We start from the raw sequence: 19,567 nt of genomic DNA on the forward strand, positions 1-19,567 counted from the left end.
TTTTAAACCAGTACAGTCTTAGCTTGAGTTAGCAGAAAACTATTTGTCATATATCAAATATAGAAAGTTTAATCAACATTTTCTTTCACAAAAATTGTTGCCTCTAATCAAGTGAACCAGACTGTATTTTCGCCGAACGGCTCTTAATGCGCTTGGTAGCAGTTGAAGTTGGTACTCTAGTCAACCGCTCTGATACAGAGTTGAAAAAGTTTGACAATACTTGAACCGAAAATTTTCGGGTCAAGTTAATATTGATAATACCGAATGGCAAAATTTAACCAAATTGGGGTTGTGTTAAAAACCGTAATAGGGGCGATTATTAAAAAATTGTTATAACAAGTAGTACAATAAAAAAGTTAATTGTGTTAGCAACACCCGAATTAAACAAACTTAGAACAATATCTATTAATACGATTCAACAGATATTATTTAAAATGTCCAAATTGCTTTCCCTTCTTTACATAAATCTTTTGCATCGAAATCGAATTGTTTACAATTTTCAAAATGATTGTGTATGAAGAACTTTGATCAAAAGAAAAACTTTGATCAATCTTGCATTGATTTACGACAATACATTATCAATAATTTCAAAATATATATTAGTTTTTAAGCATCTCGAATTTGCTCATCTTCCACCTCTTAGTTGAACTGTAATTTTTGTTTTTCAAGACAACTGGTGCCGTTTTTGATCGAAATTACATATAGTACATACTTACTTAAATACATAAATATCTGATATTTTGTTTGCAAATCAACTTACATCATACAACAACAACACTATTTGCTATTAAAAATTAATAATACTCCCGTTGTTGTTTATAATTTGTAATAGAATGCGAAAGTATGAAACTATAACTACTATATATTATATCTTCTTCTTAATTGGCCTAGACACCGCTTACGCAATTATAGCCGAGTTATCAACAGCGCGCCAGTCGTTTCTTCTTTTCGCTACGTGGCGCCAATTGGATATTCTAAGCGTAGCCAGTCCTTCTCCACCTGGTCCTTCCAACAGAGTGGAGGTCTTCCTATTCCTCTGCTTCCCCCGGCGGGTACAGCGTCGAATAGTTTCAGAGCTGGAGTGTTTTCGTCCATACGGACATGACCTAGCCAGCGTAGCCGCTGTCTTTTAATTCGCTGAACCATGTCAATGTCGTCATATATCTCATACAGCTCATCGTTCCATCGAATGCGGCATTCGCCGTGGCCAACGCGCAAAGCACCGTAAACCTTTCGCAGAACTTTTCTTTCGAAAACTCGCAATGTCAACTCATCAGTTGTTGTCATCGTCCAAGCCTTTGGCACTATATAGCAGGACGGGAATTATGAGTGACTTATAGAGTTTGGTTTTTGTTTGTCGAGAGAGGAATTTACGTCTCAATTGCCTACTCAGTCAGAAGTATGGGATTTCACAAAAAGGTGGGCGCTGCTACGCCCATCGTCCAATTTTCACACCACCTCACATAAGGCTCTCTTGTATCATCTCGCTGGTAAAATTTAGTGCCTCTAGCGTAGTTAGTTATTGATTTATTGCGCAGGTGATCCGATTACGCCCATCTACGAACTCTAATTTTGTTTGTACTAAGGATTTTGTGTAACAAGTTTCATCGACCGTCAACCGGATTTCAACTTTTCTCATCCTGATCATTTATAGGTATATATATATAACCCTATATCCATCTCGCTTAATTTTAGCTGATAAGTGCAACCGTTAGGTGAATAATACTCGTATAACACTATGTGTGATACATAACCAAATGGTTGCAAGAGTATAACAAATAAAATAACTAAAGAATATTTTCCCAAATACCGCCCTAGGCAATTGTCCTGTACTATAGTATATAATATGTATACTACTTGTATATGTAGGAATACAAATATAACTTCACCAAAGAGGCTAAATTTAATATAAAGAGTTGAAGAGTGGAAGTTCATTACATGAGGTATATAAGGTTTAGATCAAAGCCAAACCAATTTCATTCATATGGAGTGGTAAAGCACATAATTTTTGAGAAACATCTCCATTTAATTTCATTAAAATATCATACATTTTGACTGACTTGAACGGTTTAAGGTAAGGAGTCGGCTGTTTAAAGTCGGAAATGATTACGTTGGCTAAATATGTATGTAGTATATAATGCCAGCAGAAGTATTGGTTTCATCTATTTTTAACACAAGAGAAGATTATTTTCAGGAATATATTACCTATATTTCAATAATATATCTCACAGGTAGTCGATATACTTATACGATAAGTAAAACGATCAAATGATTAAGATGGTTATTAAGGGGTGGGGTCACGGTCTTCTTTTAAAAATTTGTATACCATTGATTCCCTTCTCTACTTCATGCCATGTACCATTTAATTATAGTATTATTTTAACTTACACTTTTGTTATAGGTCTTTATAGTTTTTCGATCTTGATGAAACTTGGAGCATATGTTTCTTGACAAAATAGGAAGGTGGAGTTCGTAGATGGGCGTAAGCGGAACACTGACACTCACAATACTAATCCGGTGTAAAAAGTGGGCAATGAGCGATGTAAAAATAGGGCAAAACGCCTACTTCACATATAACAAAATTTCAAATTTCATTTAATTCTTTCACCTTGCGGTATACAAATCAAGAAGATATTAATGTAACAGAAAAAATGCACGAATAATCCCTTTCCTGACAATGATATTATTGTATGTCAAGAATGGGTTGAATCGTATCAATACTTTTTTAGCTTCCGCTAACGAGTTTTGAACTTCCGGGTGAATTTATACCGCATAAGCCCTCCAACATGTGAGTTATCTCAATGAAAATGTGAGTGTGTTGTACACATAACAGTGTATTTTTGTGTCAAAAGCAGATAAAATTGGGTGAAAACTTGGCCTAGCCCCTATCATTTGTAATGGTACTTAATTTTAAGTAGATACTTAATTTATTAGTATATGTTAACAGGACGTAGTATTGGCGAAATAAATAAAATCAGCCCCAACACCCATATATTTACTACATATGTATAATGATTTTCGTTTTTCTAACTAATATGTCTGTAAGTGCATGAGTTATATACATATTATATATAATTATAATAGAAGTCAAATTTCATACAAATTTCTTTCCATAACTTGAAGTTCTTTTGTGAATTGCGAGTGTATTAAATGTTCGGTCGCACTCGAACATAACCCTTCTTACTTGGCTATAGTGCCAAGGAGGCTGTTTACCAAGATATCTTAATGTTCACTCAAGTTATCGTATAAACAGCCAGACGAACGAGTAGATAGTTCAGTATTATATTCAACATGTTGCGAGAGTTCTCACTCAATTTGAAAACGATAGTTCATGTAATCAGAGTTGTGTTCGGTATTAGGCAGCTTGGATATCGCCATACGTTGTAACAAAAAAATATCCGGTAATTTTAAATAAAAATATTTAATTACTCATCAATATTTATTTTGTCGATGTAATACACTTATGCTTACGATTTTTCCAGTCCTCGAAGTACTTTTCATATGCTCTTGTTGGGATGGCCTTCAGCTTCTTCATCGAGTTTTGTTTTATCTCTTCGATCGTCTGAAAATGGGTTCCATTTCGATGATTGTTGACTTGTTTGCATGTCAAACTCATAAACCCATGTCTAATCGGCAGTTATAATGCTTCCTATGAATGTGGAATCGGAATTCATACAAATCAAACATGTTCAAAGAGACCCGTTTACGGTATTATTTTTGAGAAAAATTCTGCTTCATCCAAAAGCATCCATCATGATTTTTAAGCACCATATCCTTCACTTTTTAATATTTTCATGAGTTGAAGAGGTCGAAGGTAGTCCAGAACGATGCCTGTCTTCAATGATCTTTCGACCGTCTTTGAAGGCTTTGTAGTACCCGTAGGCTTGTGTTTTGGATAAATCTGAATCACCGTAAGCCTTTCCTAATATGTATTTGCAACAATTCCGCACACGAAATTTGGTTAGAAATACAAAATTGAAGACAAATTATTTGTTCAATACACACTACTGAGGTAAACCGGCATAGTAATTAAGGACAGTCCTACCAACTTAGCAGAACCCTTCTTTTGAAATATTATTTACCCGGGGAATTTAATTATTTCTTTGTCACAATATTTATAGGGTAATGATTATCAAAGTGCAGGTTTACAAATTGTTTTAATAATTATATTAATATTTAATAATTAGATTTAGKAAATAAATAAATTTTACTTAAGTAATTCGAAAAGAAAAAAAGGAAAGTTCATAAAAAACGCTTATGTATATACTATATGTATTTATTTTAGTAATGAATGTGGTCTTTGTGTTATTAGCTTTTCGTTCTGTTCAACTAAAATTGTTCCACATTATCTATGGTGACATCTGGTCGTCGCACTATGTTTCCTTATGTTTTAGTGACCAAAGACGTTTAAAGTGATTTAACTAGGTTGTCTTAAAAGTGTTGGCACTTGTTTTGGGACACTATAAAAACTTACAATTTGAACATTTTCATGGAGGGGTTGCCTTGCTGAATTCAATAAAAGAAGTTTACATACATCAAAAGTAACTGCAATTGTTTTAAATATATTTATTATTTTGTTGGCCTTTTTTGATTTAATAATTGCCTCCAGACGTCACGTCGAAGCATACTTCTCACTAAATTTCTGGTATCATTTTCGCATATTTTGACCCATTCAGTCGACAGGGCAGCTGTTATGCACTTTTTTTGGTGAAATTAGAGTTAAAGTTAGTGCTTGCGGGGGTGTATGGAGTTGTTTGCAATTGCATAACAACCACTTGCGTACAAGATACGACGTGTGTTTTGGGTGGTTGCCCTATTCGAAATGGTAGTTGCTGCTATTAAGATACTTTAAGTACATTTGGAATTAAATTATTTTTTGAAATGTTCAAATTCCTAACTGACCAAAAAAACTGACAACGAAATAAGAATAATCCATAGTAATATTATAAATGTGAATGTATGTAAGTAAATTTGTTACTCTTTCACGCCGAAACCACATAACTGAGCATCATGAAGCGTTGTACACATACATATATACATACATCTTATGTCATTGGAAAGAACATATGATAGTTATTATTAAAAACAAAATGTATTGTTTACGAATTGTGATACACGTTTTTTTTTGCTTTTCATAAAACAAATTTGAAAATTTTAATACTAAAGAAATATTATTAATTCGAAATATATATTAGTTTGCAGAAAAATGTCAAAATGTAAAAAAATACAAACACCGAAAGCGTAAAAACCAAAAAATGTGGTTTTCTGGTTACCACCACCATGATCATCACGTTATTCGTATACATATGCTTTTAATTAATTGTTTTTGTTAACAATTTTTATGATTTAAGCGTATTTTAAGTTTTTGTATTGGTTTTTTATATGTTTAAAAAAATTGTTTGAAAAGACATATTTACTGCTAGGTATATATTGAAAAAACAAATAAGCATGTTGGTTTTTAATAGAACTAGGTGTATAAAAACTATATACATAGTTATTTCGTGAGAAACACTTCCATGATATACTGCAGCAGACACAGCACTATTTGCTTCTATTTGTTTTATTCTAGAAAGATATGCACATCCTGTCTTCGTCCTGGTTTTTCCCGTGTTTGGCAAAGTTTTTTACAATTGTCTAAATTCCGACGGTTTGTGCTATTTGACGGTAGTTTTGACATTCATTTTGCAATTCACACAAGTCAATTCCTTTCGATTTGCATTCATTATTACCAAAATCGCAAAGTGTTTACCTATTTATAAATTAATGATTTTTTTGTAAAAACGTGTATTTATTAAAATTTTTCGGGTTTTAGATACAATAAGTTGTATTTCAGAGGAGAGTATAAGTTCAATGTATGTATATCTTTATCCCAGCAAAAATATTTGTCGCCAGTCTCTTATGGTGCCCGCAGAGTGGACGCTCAAAGCCGAGCCGAGCGTAAAGCTGACGAATGCGGAACTGATCAATACGAGAAACCAATTTTGATTATTTTTTCGGACCCGACTCACGTATTTTAGAGTTCATTTGTATGTTGCTATCATATTTTGTTTATAAGGAACTACGTTGAATGTTATAGAACAATATTTAGAATGCCCGCTATTAATATTTTGAAGAGAATTTTCTAATCTATCTGGAAGTATTAAATACTCGTATTTTCATTACGCACTACTTTTTTACGTAAAAAACATCCATTGATTAATTATATTGCTTGTTTTAAAAAATATGAGATTCAAACTAAGTTTTTTATTGTTAAAAAAATCTCTTACGATCAAGAAATAGAACAAAACAGTATAAGAGCAAGCACGCGCGGAATTTCGTATCCACTCTGCGGTACCTAAAATCGTTCACCGTTGATCGAAATCAGCTTTGCGTTCGACTCGGCTTTGAGCGTCCACTTTTGCTTAACTTGTTAAGTGCAAAAGAATAGTAATTTAAGCAATGATTCCAAGGATTTAAGGCAGTAAACGTTTATTATGCAGAGGAGCCCATCCTCCGGCTAGTGTACCTATATAAAATGAAACTGAATATGTTTTTATTAGTTTTAGGTGTTACAAACAACCTATTCATATGCCAGAAAGTGGTACATATTAAAATGTACATGACACATTTTTGCAATTTTTCAAATTTTGCTATTATCAATTAGAATTTTTAGTTATGCATCTAATAATTATAATATTATTCTAGTCGGCTTTATGCCGAATATTCCGCATAATATCTTAACTTAATACAATTTAGTTTTAACTAGTTTGATTTCAAAATAGATAAAATCTATCCAGACTTTCTCTTTCAATATTATTTATTAGTTAAACGTAAATTATTTTAATATAAATTATATAGTTACTCAGCGAATTTGTGATACGTATGTATTGTTTTTTTAAATATCTCCTGTCATCAAACAAACAGTCGTCGCACTCGCGCTATGAAGTTGTACATAATTTCGTCTATCTTGGAACCAGTATCAACACCACCAACAATGTCAGCCCGAAAATCCACCGCAAAATATATCTTGTCAACAGGTGCTACTTCGAACTAAGTAGGCAATTGAGATGTAAAGTCCTCTCTTGACGAACAAAAACCAAACTCTATAAGTCACTCATAATTCCCATCCTGCTATATGGTGTAGAGCCATGGACGATGAGAACATTTTACTATATAATTCCGTTTAATGACAAAGTCTGTTTACGGTATAAAATTATCATCTCGGGAAATTTTTAGTCGAAAATTTAAATTTCATAACTCAATGAATGTATGTATGTATATGGTAATTTAAAGTAAATGCCGACACATATGTTCACGTAACACTTAGTAATAGAAGAAAAGATTATCCTCGACTATATATGGCACTGAGATTCCCAAAAAACATTTCTGGCAGGGTTAGAATGCATCTTCATCGACAACTTACGTATAAATATTATAACAAAGCGACAGTAGCTTAATGTTACGACAAACAATTTACATATATTGATCACTTGGGGCGATGTCTGAACTCAGTCTTGAGAATAAAAGTCAATTATAAAAAGCTGTGTGGAAATATGGTATACAGCTGTGGCCCACGGCATCCAAATCAAATACAGAAATCTTTCAACGCTACCAGGCAAAGGCATTAACAATGATTCCAAAGGTGCCATGGTTTGTAGCAAGTGAAATAACATCACACATGAACCCAGTATATCAAATATAACTTCTTCAGTATAATATAATATAATTTTAGCTGTCGCGAAGTAAATTATAGCAATTAAACTAACTGAGTCTATGACCTTCAAAATAAGTCAAAGATTTCGTCGAACAATGAATTTTGAATTCTTCCGCAGCATTACTTAATTTGATTTTTGGCTGCAATAATTTCAGCTCTCAACACCAGCATATCAGATCCATACATATTCAGTTGGAATTTATACACTATACATATATAGTATTACCGTAATTTTCTTGAAGAACATTAATTAAATTTTATCTCTCCCAAACTTTAGCAAATCCTTGGCTAAATTAAACATGTATATTGATCATTAATTCAACACATAAATAGAGCGAGGAGTAACAGATATCATTTGTTACCATAAGTACCTGCATATTCATATACTGTAAATTTAAATACGTCTACTCAAAACAGCAAGCTGTATATGAGTTATCAGCAAAGCACTCATTCTATAGTATACAGTGATAACATTTAACCTTAGCGATAGATAACAGAAAATTAATAAATACAAAATGCAATTTGATTTCAAAATGTTAATGGAAATGCTGAGCTAAACATTCAGCTTTCGAGAATTAATGTTCTTGTGCAAAATATGTAATCTTGAGCGACTTACACATAGTATGTATGTATTTATATAAGTTGGTAACAGTAGTCGACAATACTAAATTCAATACTACTCTTCCAATCACTTTTATATGAAAACATTTAATAGAAATGATAATTAAGAAGAACTTCTTTTATAATATGAATATGTCGCATTGCATATATGGTAAATGGATGACGAACCAATGCAGTTGAACAAGGCCGACGTTTGCCATCATTCAAACGCATATTACTTTTAATTCTATGCACTGGCAGTTTCTGGTGGGATGGAGCTTATTAGTAATTTAACTGCTCTGAAAAAATAGAAAGTAAGAGAAATACATTCCAGATATGTGACATTTTATTTCAGAAACGAAATAAAAGACTGTCTCCATTTTTGAATATAATAAATAATGCTAAGATATCACTGAAGTTACAAAGTGCAGCTATGTATGCAGATTTAATTGTTAATAAGTCCAATCAGAACCGTAACTGAAAGAAAGCGATGCAGCTTGAAAGAGAACTTGAAAATATATTTCCTATATATGATATACTATTGAACTTATGCTCATATACATATATGCGTCATATATACAGATATGCGTAAAAGTTGCTATGCGGAAGGAAGAAAAAAAAAACGATAACTAATAGTAGAAACAGTGGAAAACGTAGAATCGTGGGCATGGATAATATGATACGAGACTTTAGCATTGGCTCTCTTTTTCTATCAAACGCGTTCCCTGATTATTTGACAGCGATGAAGATCAGGGAATTTCAGACAGTTGATTTCAGAAAACGCGGGATGCCAGAAGTAAGCCCCTATAATTACCTGACAAAATTAGTGTGAAATGAAATTCCATTGAACTGTGCGAATATATTTTAGCAAAATAAATGTTTATGTAAATTAATTAATGATTTTGCATTTTAGCATTTATATATGTATGCATTTTCAAAGTGTTTAGAGTTTAGAATTTAGAGTTTTGCAAAATTTATTAAACACCCAATCTAATATTTTTCAGCAGTGGCATCATTGGAAAATGTTATAAAAAATGCGAATTTTGACAGCTCTCTCTCGAATCAAAGAATCTCGTATCATATTATCCATGTCGTGGGTAGTGTCAGCTGATTCGACCTATCTTATGGGCGCGCAATGTAAGTGCCCAGTGAAAAACGCTACTCCCTTCTCTCTTTGACGTCGGATGACGTGAGAATCTACAGCATTTTGTTTTTTGCCGTGGAAACGTGTCAGATGATTGCTCTCTCACAACCCAGGGTTGCCAATATCTATATACTGTAGTAATTATCAACTTTTATAATTCAATCTGTTCAAAATGTTTGAAATTTTCTTAAAATAACTCAAAATCAGAGTCGAATGCTATTCTTTATAAATATATAAACTATTTTTAATAGTTTGCTTTCAGTTTTGATATTTTATATTATAAAAAATTCAAATTAAAAACATAGATGTAGTATATATAGTAGTCTGTTCTGAACAATTGCAACGAAGAACATTTCCGAGGCTTTGGAAATTTAACGTAACGACGAATTTCATGAAGATATATCATCAAATTAAAAAAAAAAAAATACACATAATCACATGGCGGCTCCAACAAATGAGCAGTTTCTTGCATAGAAATGGACAAAATTCGATATACAGCTGCGAGCAGTGAAATAGTAGTGGGTGTTAGAGTTTTACATACCTGTGAGTTATGAAATTCTAAACAATTTTAACATCAATTGCAATGGAAAAGTTTATCTTATTTCCCTGGCTACGTTTATTAATAAAAATATTTTAATTTGAATGGGTGTAAGATATATTTCTTCACAAAGTTGTGTTTATATATGAAATTTGATGGGAGCAGTAAAATAGTAGTAAAATAATAATTTTTTTTTTAACTGAAGGATTTTTGGAAGTTCCGTCTATACGAGATATTAGTACTTGGTAGCATGGCCATGATTTTTAATAACAGCAATAATCCCCTCTTCATTGTATCTACGAGACTCTGGCATCTTTTTAGTGGTATGTTCTGCCATGCTTGTTGCACTACGGTCTACAACTCATGGTTGTTTTTGGATTTGACATTCCATACGGCTTTTTTAACGTCTGCCCAAAAGTTTTCAATGGGATTGAGGTCAGGGGATTGAGCTGGCCAATCCATGATCTCAATTCCATTGACCCGAAACCACTCCTTTGCCACCCTACTGGTATGTTTCGGGTCATTATCCTGCTGAAATATCCATTTCAGCGGCATGTCCTCTTCAGCAAATGGCATCATAATATTCTGCAATATATTCACGTATGCGTATTGGTCCATAATGTCAGTAATTTTGTAGATTGGGCCTACGCCTCTATAAGAAAAACAGCCCCAAACCATGATACTCGAACCGCCATGCTTCAAAGTTTTTGTGGTAAACCTGGGGTCGTACTCTGTATTAGGGGGACGTCTTACATACTGACGAGACGAGGTGGTATAAAACCACTTTCGACTCGTCAGTTCACAATATGTTGCGCCACTTCTCAATCGGCCAAGGTAAGTGTTCTTTGGCGAATTTCAGACGTCGAGCTACATGATTTTTTTTAGTAGCGGTAATTTTCGCGGACTGCGGGCATATAAATTATGTTCACGTAAGAGTCTTCTTACTGTATGAACACCGTAGTACCGTAGGCCGAGTCTTAACACATCTTACAACTTTATGTACAGAATTCTCAGCAAGAATCCGCCTTGCGCCTCTTTTTTCATAATTTTTTTATAAATAATTGCGTTGCGAATCATTGTGGCTGAACACCCTACCAGACTTTCTACTTCTTTGTATGTTTTACCACTGTTTATGAGAGATTGAATCCATTTTCGTTTCTCTTCACTGCAGTGCCTCCCGCGGCCCTCTAAAATATGCTCAGTCATATTTTTTAGCTTTTTCCCTTGGATAATAAATAAAATAATAAGAAACTTAGTTTTTTATTGATAAAATTAAATCTTTTTTAGTAAAAATATGTTGTGTCCAATCAGCTCACCGTTCACTACTATTTTAATGCTCGCTCATAAAAACAGATATCACAATATAATTAGCGGTAAAAAAGTAACGGTAAGTGTTTCGCACTTATTGCTGTGTATAACAGGACCGGACTACAGAGAATATAACTAGAATAATAATCAACTTCAATACCATAAAATAAACAAAATTTAAAGCGAAACTATTTTTGTCAGTAGCCACAAGAGCGCATTTTTCTAATAACAATGAATTTATGTGTATATTTCACGATTTCAAAATAAATGTTGATTTCTTTCGCACCTATTTTAAACCCAAATTTTTGTCTGCACTTAGAAGTTTGTATTACGTTTACCAGTAAGAGTGATATGATTTCTTTTTAAAAAAGAATACTCTAATTGTTAAGGAAATCCAAATGTTTTTTATTTAATGTGAAGTACAATCAATACACTAAGTTCTGAACATAATATAATTCAAATGCTCTGCAAGACTTTTTTTTGCAGAAACGAATTCGATGAATCCAATTTCTGAGTACTTTTCCACTAAATGAGGTCGTAATAAACGAAAAGCATGTTCAATATTTACTTCTAAAGCTTGAAGAGAGTCGGGTTTATTGCTTAAGACCAATGACTACAAATAACCCTACACAAGTAGTCTAATAGTGTTAAATCATAACTTCTTGGAGGCCATTCAATGTTACAATTTCTTGAAATAATCGAATCGCTGCGTGGCACGTAGCTTCGTCTTGTTGGAGGCAGATGTTGTCAAGGCCAACCTCATCTAATTGTGATCGTAAAAAGTTGGTTATTATCGATCTATACCGCTCTCGATTCACAGTAACTATAACACCAGCTTTATTTCGAACTTATAACTTATTCCAAAACCACCAAGTGCACAACGTTTAAGGTTGTCCAATGGCTACAGTTCTTAGACAATTTTATACGGGTGCAAGCCTAAATTCTTTTACAAAATCAGCCATCAGTTGTGGTTTGAGACAGTCCTAATTCATTAAATATTATAAAAGTATTTGTTATATCTATCCGTCTATCTTTCCATGATGCAATTGTGAACATTAATGAAAACGATGAAAGAAAATAACAGATCATGACATATTAAAAAAGGCCGAAACAACACTTAGGAATTATATCTTCTCTATTGGAAAGCCTTATATTTCTACAGCTTTGATCTTTGGAAGGTGCCAGAGTATGACTTGTTCGGTTATACCCGAACTAACCCTTTCTTTACTTATTTCTATTAGGTGAAAGGTATTGAATCGATTAAATCCATTTTTAGTAAAAAGTCAAAAGTGTCGTAAACAGTTGTAATCCGATTTCGACATTTTTTTGACGTGATTCACTCTTGGACGATTATTCCGATAAGAGGATTAATGGAATTAAAATAATAAAAAACGTTAGCACGGTTGCTATGGTTACACCTTCTCAAATACAAAATTTACAAGAACTTTAATCGCTCAAAAAATTGAGTGGCAGCTTTACTATATACTATAGTGGCTCGATCTGAACAATTTCTTCAGAGTTTGCACCGGTGTCCACAAATAATCCATGACATATTTAACAAAGATGTCTCGACAAATAAAAAGTTTTCCATACAAGCCCTTTCTTCTTTACACAAGTCAGTCGTCCATACATACGTCAAATAAAATTAATTATTTCCGTTATGTACGAGTATGTATGCATGTATATACATATGTATATGCGTATGTATAAAAAAGTATTTTTACAGAAGCGAATTGGGGAATTTTTACTAATGGTAGTATTTTACACTGTTCTAAGTTTTATCGTAAGTATTGTTGATTGATGCTGGAAACATTAGCTCAATTTAAGGCACAAAACAAAACTTTTTTCTACCGATATTTATTTTGTGAAAATATTGCCGTAGTGTCGATATATACAGTCAGCACCATGACTACACGGCAACTGATTTTACAATAGCTACGCGGTGTGTTCGTTAATAATCGCGAATTTTGTGTTTTTTCAAAAATTATGTATTTATTCATAAATATCTATTTTGTCCCCTTCAAAGTAATCCCCATGAGATATTATACACTTGTGCCAACGGTTTTTCCAATCTTCAAAGCACTTCAAAAAATAATTTTTTTTATCTTCTTCAGCTCCTCCTTCGATGCCGTCTTTATCTCGTCAAGAGAAGCGTAACGTCGTCCTCTCATGGGCCTCTTCACTTTAGGGAACAAGAAAAAGTCACAGGGGGCCAGATCTGGGGAATATGGTGGCTGCGGCATGATTAGTGTGTTGTTTTTGTTTTTTGAGCTAGATTTAAGAAGAAAGCGCACAAGCAACGATGTGTGAACAAGGGCGTTATCGTGGTGCAAAAGCCAATTTTTGTCACATCTTCTCGGCCTTCTGAGAACATTTTCTTCAGGTTCTTTGATCCATTTTTTTGAATAGGTAAAAATCGAAGACGATCCAAAACACGTGCAAGCAAAGCAGCTGTCAACAATTAAATGAACATTTAAAATGGCCGAGCTTGTCGGCATAAGTGAGAGACATGAGTACCAACATAACGCCACATAAAATTCGAAATTCGAATATACGTAACGAGCGAAAATTCAAAATTCGCGATACATTTTGAACACACCTCGTATTTGTAAGGGGCTTAAGATTTGTTAGAAAATATGTAGACGAACAGCAAAAATGCGTTAAATAGCTCTACTAGACAAATGTATAGTGAAAGTGAATTTCCCTTAATCACAAATTTATGGAATATAGAATAGAGTTTGTAAAATAAACTTTTACAATACCACAAATTTTTATTCGAGCCGATTAAGTTCTGTTGAAATACGATAATCAGACATACAGACAAAGAAAATTATTGGTTAAGCCAGGGAAATGAGAGGGTATACCATAAAGACGAATGAATACTAGACAGAATACCTTCTGCCAACAAATAAACTATCATCATAGGGTATCTTGCTTTATTCATCGAAGTTTAAAGGTTTATTAAATCTTGAAATACAACATAAGGTCACTATTTCCTTAGAATTGGAAATTGATATATACATATTTATGCATATATAAATTTAAAGGAAGAGGTCATGCAATGAAGCATAATAATTAAGTTGTAAAAATAATGTTGTAAATTGATGGCGACCCAAACGGCATTAAATGGGAAATCTTTTATCTAACGAATAAACCTTGTCTTTTCAGATGATAAAGCACAGAGTTATCAAGGGCACCGACATTCTAATTTTTTCCGAGTAACGGTCGAATAATTGCTACCAATGTCGTGTTTTGTAATATTTCTTCGCACATTTTATATACCATACTTAAAATGTCATGCTTTTATAAGTATATAACACAGATATTTTAACAGTGTCGGCGCCAAAGATTCATAAAAATTTGCCTGGTTTTTCACGGACTAACGCCATCCCCTTTAAAAGACTTCCAAAAGTCCAGTTGCTTACAATATAACAGTCACAAAAAACGCAAGGAATGAGTAAGTAATACATGATATCAGTCAATATTCGCCATGAGTAGATACTTTGGTCGGTACTCCTGAAGGCGGAGTATTGAGGCTTAACGTGGTGTAAGAACTAAAATTACGATTAGTACTATTCGCACACGACTTTGACATTATCTATTCGTATTACAGGAGAAAACTTACACTCTTAAAAGTTCAGATTGGATTGAAATACTTAAAGTTTTGTAAAGATCCATAGAAAAGTCTAAAAAAATACATACTTTTGTGGTTTAAAGATTGTCGAAAGGGGAATACTTATCGACCAAAAAAACTTCAAAAGCGACTTGAACATAAAGTAAAAAGCTTGTTCGCTATTAGTGAACGAATATTGAATAAAAACAGATACATATATTATGATATATATTATTTTTTCTTTAATTCTTAGGTAATTCTAGCCACCTTGTTGGATTCATGTCGAATTAAGATTACTTCAAAGGAAAAAATATTTTTATCTTGATTTTGATCGGTCCATTTAAATGGCAGCTATATGCTAAAGTGTTCCGATCAGAACGATTTCGGAGAAAATAACATATTACCTATTGCCTTGGACAACAATGTAGTCCAAATTTTGTAGATATCTATCTTGTCAAATGAAAAGTATTCCATACTGGAAATTGTTTTTGATCGGTAAGTTTTTATGGCGGCTATACGCTATAGCGGTTCTGATAAATGAGCAGCTACTTTGGGAGAAAAGGACGTGTGTACTAAACAGTTTCACATCGATATCTCAAAAGCTGAGAGACTAGTTTGCGTTATGCAGGCAGACGATCATGGCTATATAATTTATTGGGTAGCCGAATTTTCCTTCTGCGTGGTTCAAACTTCGTCGGAAACTTAATATTTATAAAATATATAATATTTACAAGTGAAATGGAGCATTAATATTTGAGACTGCGCTGAGTGCTTTACGTATTTTTACTAAAAACATCCGATTTGATTAGTAAATTGAAGCATATGTTCATGTTAATCAGTTTAATCAATATCAATAAGTATATTTGGATTTGCCAACTTACCCAATGCATCACAGGGCGCTCTTCGGTGCAGACGCCCATGTGCGTCTTTTGGAATATCTCAAGGTTTGCTGTCAAGGATGCTTAATAACGGTGTTAATTCTCGTCTTTTCAACAAACCCACGATAATAATTCTTTCACTAAAAGCGGATTTTTTCACTAATACTAATAAATCCACGTAAAATGCACAGATGTTACTGCTGACACCCGTGATAAATCGCGCAACTAATTTTTCAGATACCCAAAACGCTGTTACACTCATCCAGCCTCTTTAACCATACTAATACAAGTATTCAAGTTTTTCAAAATAGCAATTTTGCTTTAAAACACTATGATTTGCCGTGGCGTCTCTCTGTAGGAATCACTTGGTGTGGTTTGGTTTGTTCACGTTTTTATGTCTTCGTAGCTGATTTTTCAAGTTGTCCTCTGATGTAAGTATATTAAAAACGGTAGGTAAATATCAAGAGCAACTCTCAAAAGCTAAGTAACGCGCTAGAACTTTAAACTCTAACAAATTCTTTAGTGATGGGGATTGGCAGTAGAGTGACGAGCATATTATCAACCAATCGGTTTGATTTATTTGACTCACATCACAAAATGCATATTATATTTTTTATTATTTTTTATTAAACACCTACTTTTTTGAATTCTTGACATTTCGGTTGTCTCATATCCGAATTAATATATTTTTATAAACCAACAAACATATAGCTAACCTAAGTAAAGATATTATTGAATTCAATCTCTTCTTAGGTTGCTTTAACTGGATTTACTTATTTGTTGTATAATTAAATTTTTTTTTGCAAAAATCAATGAGTTTATAATGGGCCTTGCCTCACGTCTCATTTACGAATAAGTAAATGTATGTCATAGATACACATGTAGCTATGAACGGCAGTCTGAAGACGGGCCTGACGCCTCAAAAGGTTTGCTTTTAACCAACTTAAACTTTCGCACTACCAGGCGGGTGACAAGAACTTAAGCGCCTAAATGGAAGCGTTACTGACAGCTTAAAATTCATTTAAAGTACATACATATGTATTAATTTATGACTACGCCGTTGTGGGCGCCTTTGCAGAGCAGGAATGCGCGGATTCTACCACACAACTCAACCAATACAAAAACAATCATAGTAGCGATAGCGGTAGCGTCGAGTTAAATTGGATTTTTAATGGCAGATGCTGACTACTAGAAAGTGAAGCTGAAAACGGACCCTCCCGACTGTCCGTTTCTTTAAATAAGATTTTAACTTGTGATAAAATCTCTTATTTATATTTATATATGTAGATACATATTTACTCGTGTGTACAAACGACCGTGTGTATTAATACGTGGGTACATACATATGTATGGTTAATACCTAAGTAAGATGTACTGATGAACCTGATCTCATCGGCATTTGGATGCATAGTTTACTAGCAACCACTTGCTGAAACTAATTATGAAATAGGTTTATGTATATAAATAAATAAGCACATACATATATACATATATATGTACATACGTTAGGTAGTTATGTATACACTCTCTTTCCACTCTTTGGTTATTGCAAAAACCACATATTTCACATTTATGAAGAATTCTTTATAATTTAACCTTTTTTTTAATATTTCCACACTTTAGAAAAGCTAATAGTAGGTTCTATAAATGTGTTTTTTACTTCTCGATATTAAATTACACAATTTACTCTTTCATACCGTGAATTTATATTTAGAAGATATTTGAATATAAATTTATATTTATCCACTCTCAATCGATATACGCACGTACATAAAATTTGCCCATTATCATTGCTGCAAATCTTTAAAAGTCAATTTTATCTTTAAATAGGTTTTCCTTTAATATATACTAAATACATATGCACACTTCATAATTATGTTAATAATTTATGTGTCTCCACTAATTATTTCGTTTGTATTTCCATATACGCGTGGATTGTGGATATCTTGCGGCGGGTTAATTTTTTATTTCAATCTATTTACAAACGCACATAGTCGATCACACACCCACGGCTGGTTTCTTTTTCGCTCGAAACTTTTCAAAGGTTCCAAAATACACTGCCGACATTAACTGGACATTTGAAACTGATTTGTCGTGAGTGGTTTTGTGACGTTAAGTTTCACTACCGTGATTCGATCGTTTCTGCAGTGTGCTGTGCTCGCCGGTTGTCGCTGTTCGAAACACGGTACGGAGAGCGCGTTTACAATTTCGAACTCAATTCAATTGTTGAGTCATGCGCGCTACATCAAATAGTTTCCCATTAGTTCATCGTTCTTCGAAAGTGAGATGACTACTGTATGTACAGCACTTTTTCTGACAGCGCCCACCACATCGACGCTCCACGAAATGAGTGAAACCAATTTCAACTCATACTGGCCCAAAGACAGCCGTCGCATTTCAACACATCTTGTACACATATAGGCATCTTTTATTGGCAGAATCTTATACGATTGGTGTTTGTTATACCTCTGCTGATGACTGTTTCAAAGTTTATAGATTTGTCTTGGTTGCGCTTATGATTCTGCTACGCTTAAGGGAGGAAATGCATGCTGAAACTATGCAGAGAAGGCCATAAAGCATGCCATATTAAGCTGCTGGTTTGCTTGCACATTCGTATTAATATGTATGGGTATGTGCTTTTAATGCTTTGGATATTAGGGAGGCGTATTCGTTCTGCTGATTGTGCTTGGTGCCAGGAACGTTGAGCAATTTCACTCATTCACCTTGTTATTACCAACGAAAGGCGAATAAAGTTTAGAGTCGTCTGTATCTACTCATTCCTGTTGGTGTGAACGACTATGACTGAATTGAATTGAACACACAAAAAATGTATTGGTGCTTACATCCACATTGGAATATATGTAAGTAAGTGTATGAATAAGTATATAGAAATGTATATTAATGTGCAAAACATTGCAACCCCAGTAATCACAATCGGCCTAAGATGTTTGGTAGCAAACAGAAGGTAGCAGGTTGTGGGCAGAAGCAGCATAGGTATGAATTATGCAGCAGCAGCAACAACTGCCGCGGCACCATTGCCACCGGTGATTGCTGTGGCATCATTTCTTTGACATAGCAAAGAAGAGACATATAGACGTTGTACTGTTTCTGTTATTTGCGTTGTTATCGGCGTTGTTGGCTGCTGAATACTTACCCACTTATTTTTATTTGCACTTGTGCTTCTACCTATGTATATAGTATTTATAGTAGGTATGTATGTATATTTGTAGCTATATTTATTTTTTTTATTTCTCTACATTTTCCAGCATTTTGTAGCTTTTGCGTTTTTTGTACATTGTCGGGCCGCTACTGCTGTCATTTCTACTTCCACATCCACCGCCCTTATGGGGTTCTTGCCTTACCATAACAATTGTTGTTGCCGCTATACTTGTAATGCTGAAGCCAAAAGGTACTGACATCACAATCGTCGTTCGCCCGTGTTGAAGCTCTTGTGCGATTGACGATGACTACTTTGGCGAATAAAAAGAAAAGTAAATATATAAAAGCGAAAAAGCGAGCCGGAACATACACAAACTACAATCAAAGTCATTGCAGGAGTTTGCCTATATTGCTACAGAGCAAATTTTTATTTGTTCATACCGGTTTTGTAAAAGATATACACATGTATGTACATATAAGTATATGGTATGTTGATACTTATATAACATACATATATGGATGTAAAAAACAGTGCGTTCAACGATTCCTTCTTAGTATTTTCTACTTTATCATGAATCGGATTTTTTATTTCATGATTTGTTCTTTGAAAACAAAGTATCGAATTTATATTGTA

The 19,567-nt window shown here is 33.6% G+C and overlaps 1 protein-coding gene across 6 annotated transcripts in view; it reads right to left on the minus strand.

The window, feature by feature from the left end:
• Nucleotides 1-18,032, minus strand: part of LOC108968917 (protein apterous) — a 55,516-nt gene extending 37,484 nt beyond the window's left edge. The window contains exons 1-2 of one of the 6 annotated variants that reach the window (XM_018933272.1): nucleotides 17,781-18,032; nucleotides 15,778-16,200 (exon numbers count right to left, since the gene is read on the minus strand). In XM_018933272.1, the coding sequence (XP_018788817.1) occupies nucleotides 15,778-15,816 (39 nt within the window). In that variant the 5' untranslated portion in view covers nucleotides 15,817-16,200; nucleotides 17,781-18,032. Of the gene's footprint in view, nucleotides 1-15,777; nucleotides 16,201-17,370; nucleotides 17,450-17,471 lie in introns of those variants that run through there. The other 5 variants (XM_018933269.1, XM_018933267.1, XM_018933268.1 and 2 more) reach the window with 5 other exon arrangements.
• Nucleotides 18,033-19,567: the final 1,535 nt, after the last annotated feature.

This window comes from Bactrocera latifrons, unplaced genomic scaffold (assembly GCF_001853355.1).
Source record: "Bactrocera latifrons isolate USDA-ARS-PBARC rearing strain unplaced genomic scaffold, ASM185335v1 scaffold_232, whole genome shotgun sequence".
In the NCBI taxonomy this organism is placed as follows: domain Eukaryota; kingdom Metazoa; phylum Arthropoda; class Insecta; order Diptera; family Tephritidae; genus Bactrocera; species Bactrocera latifrons.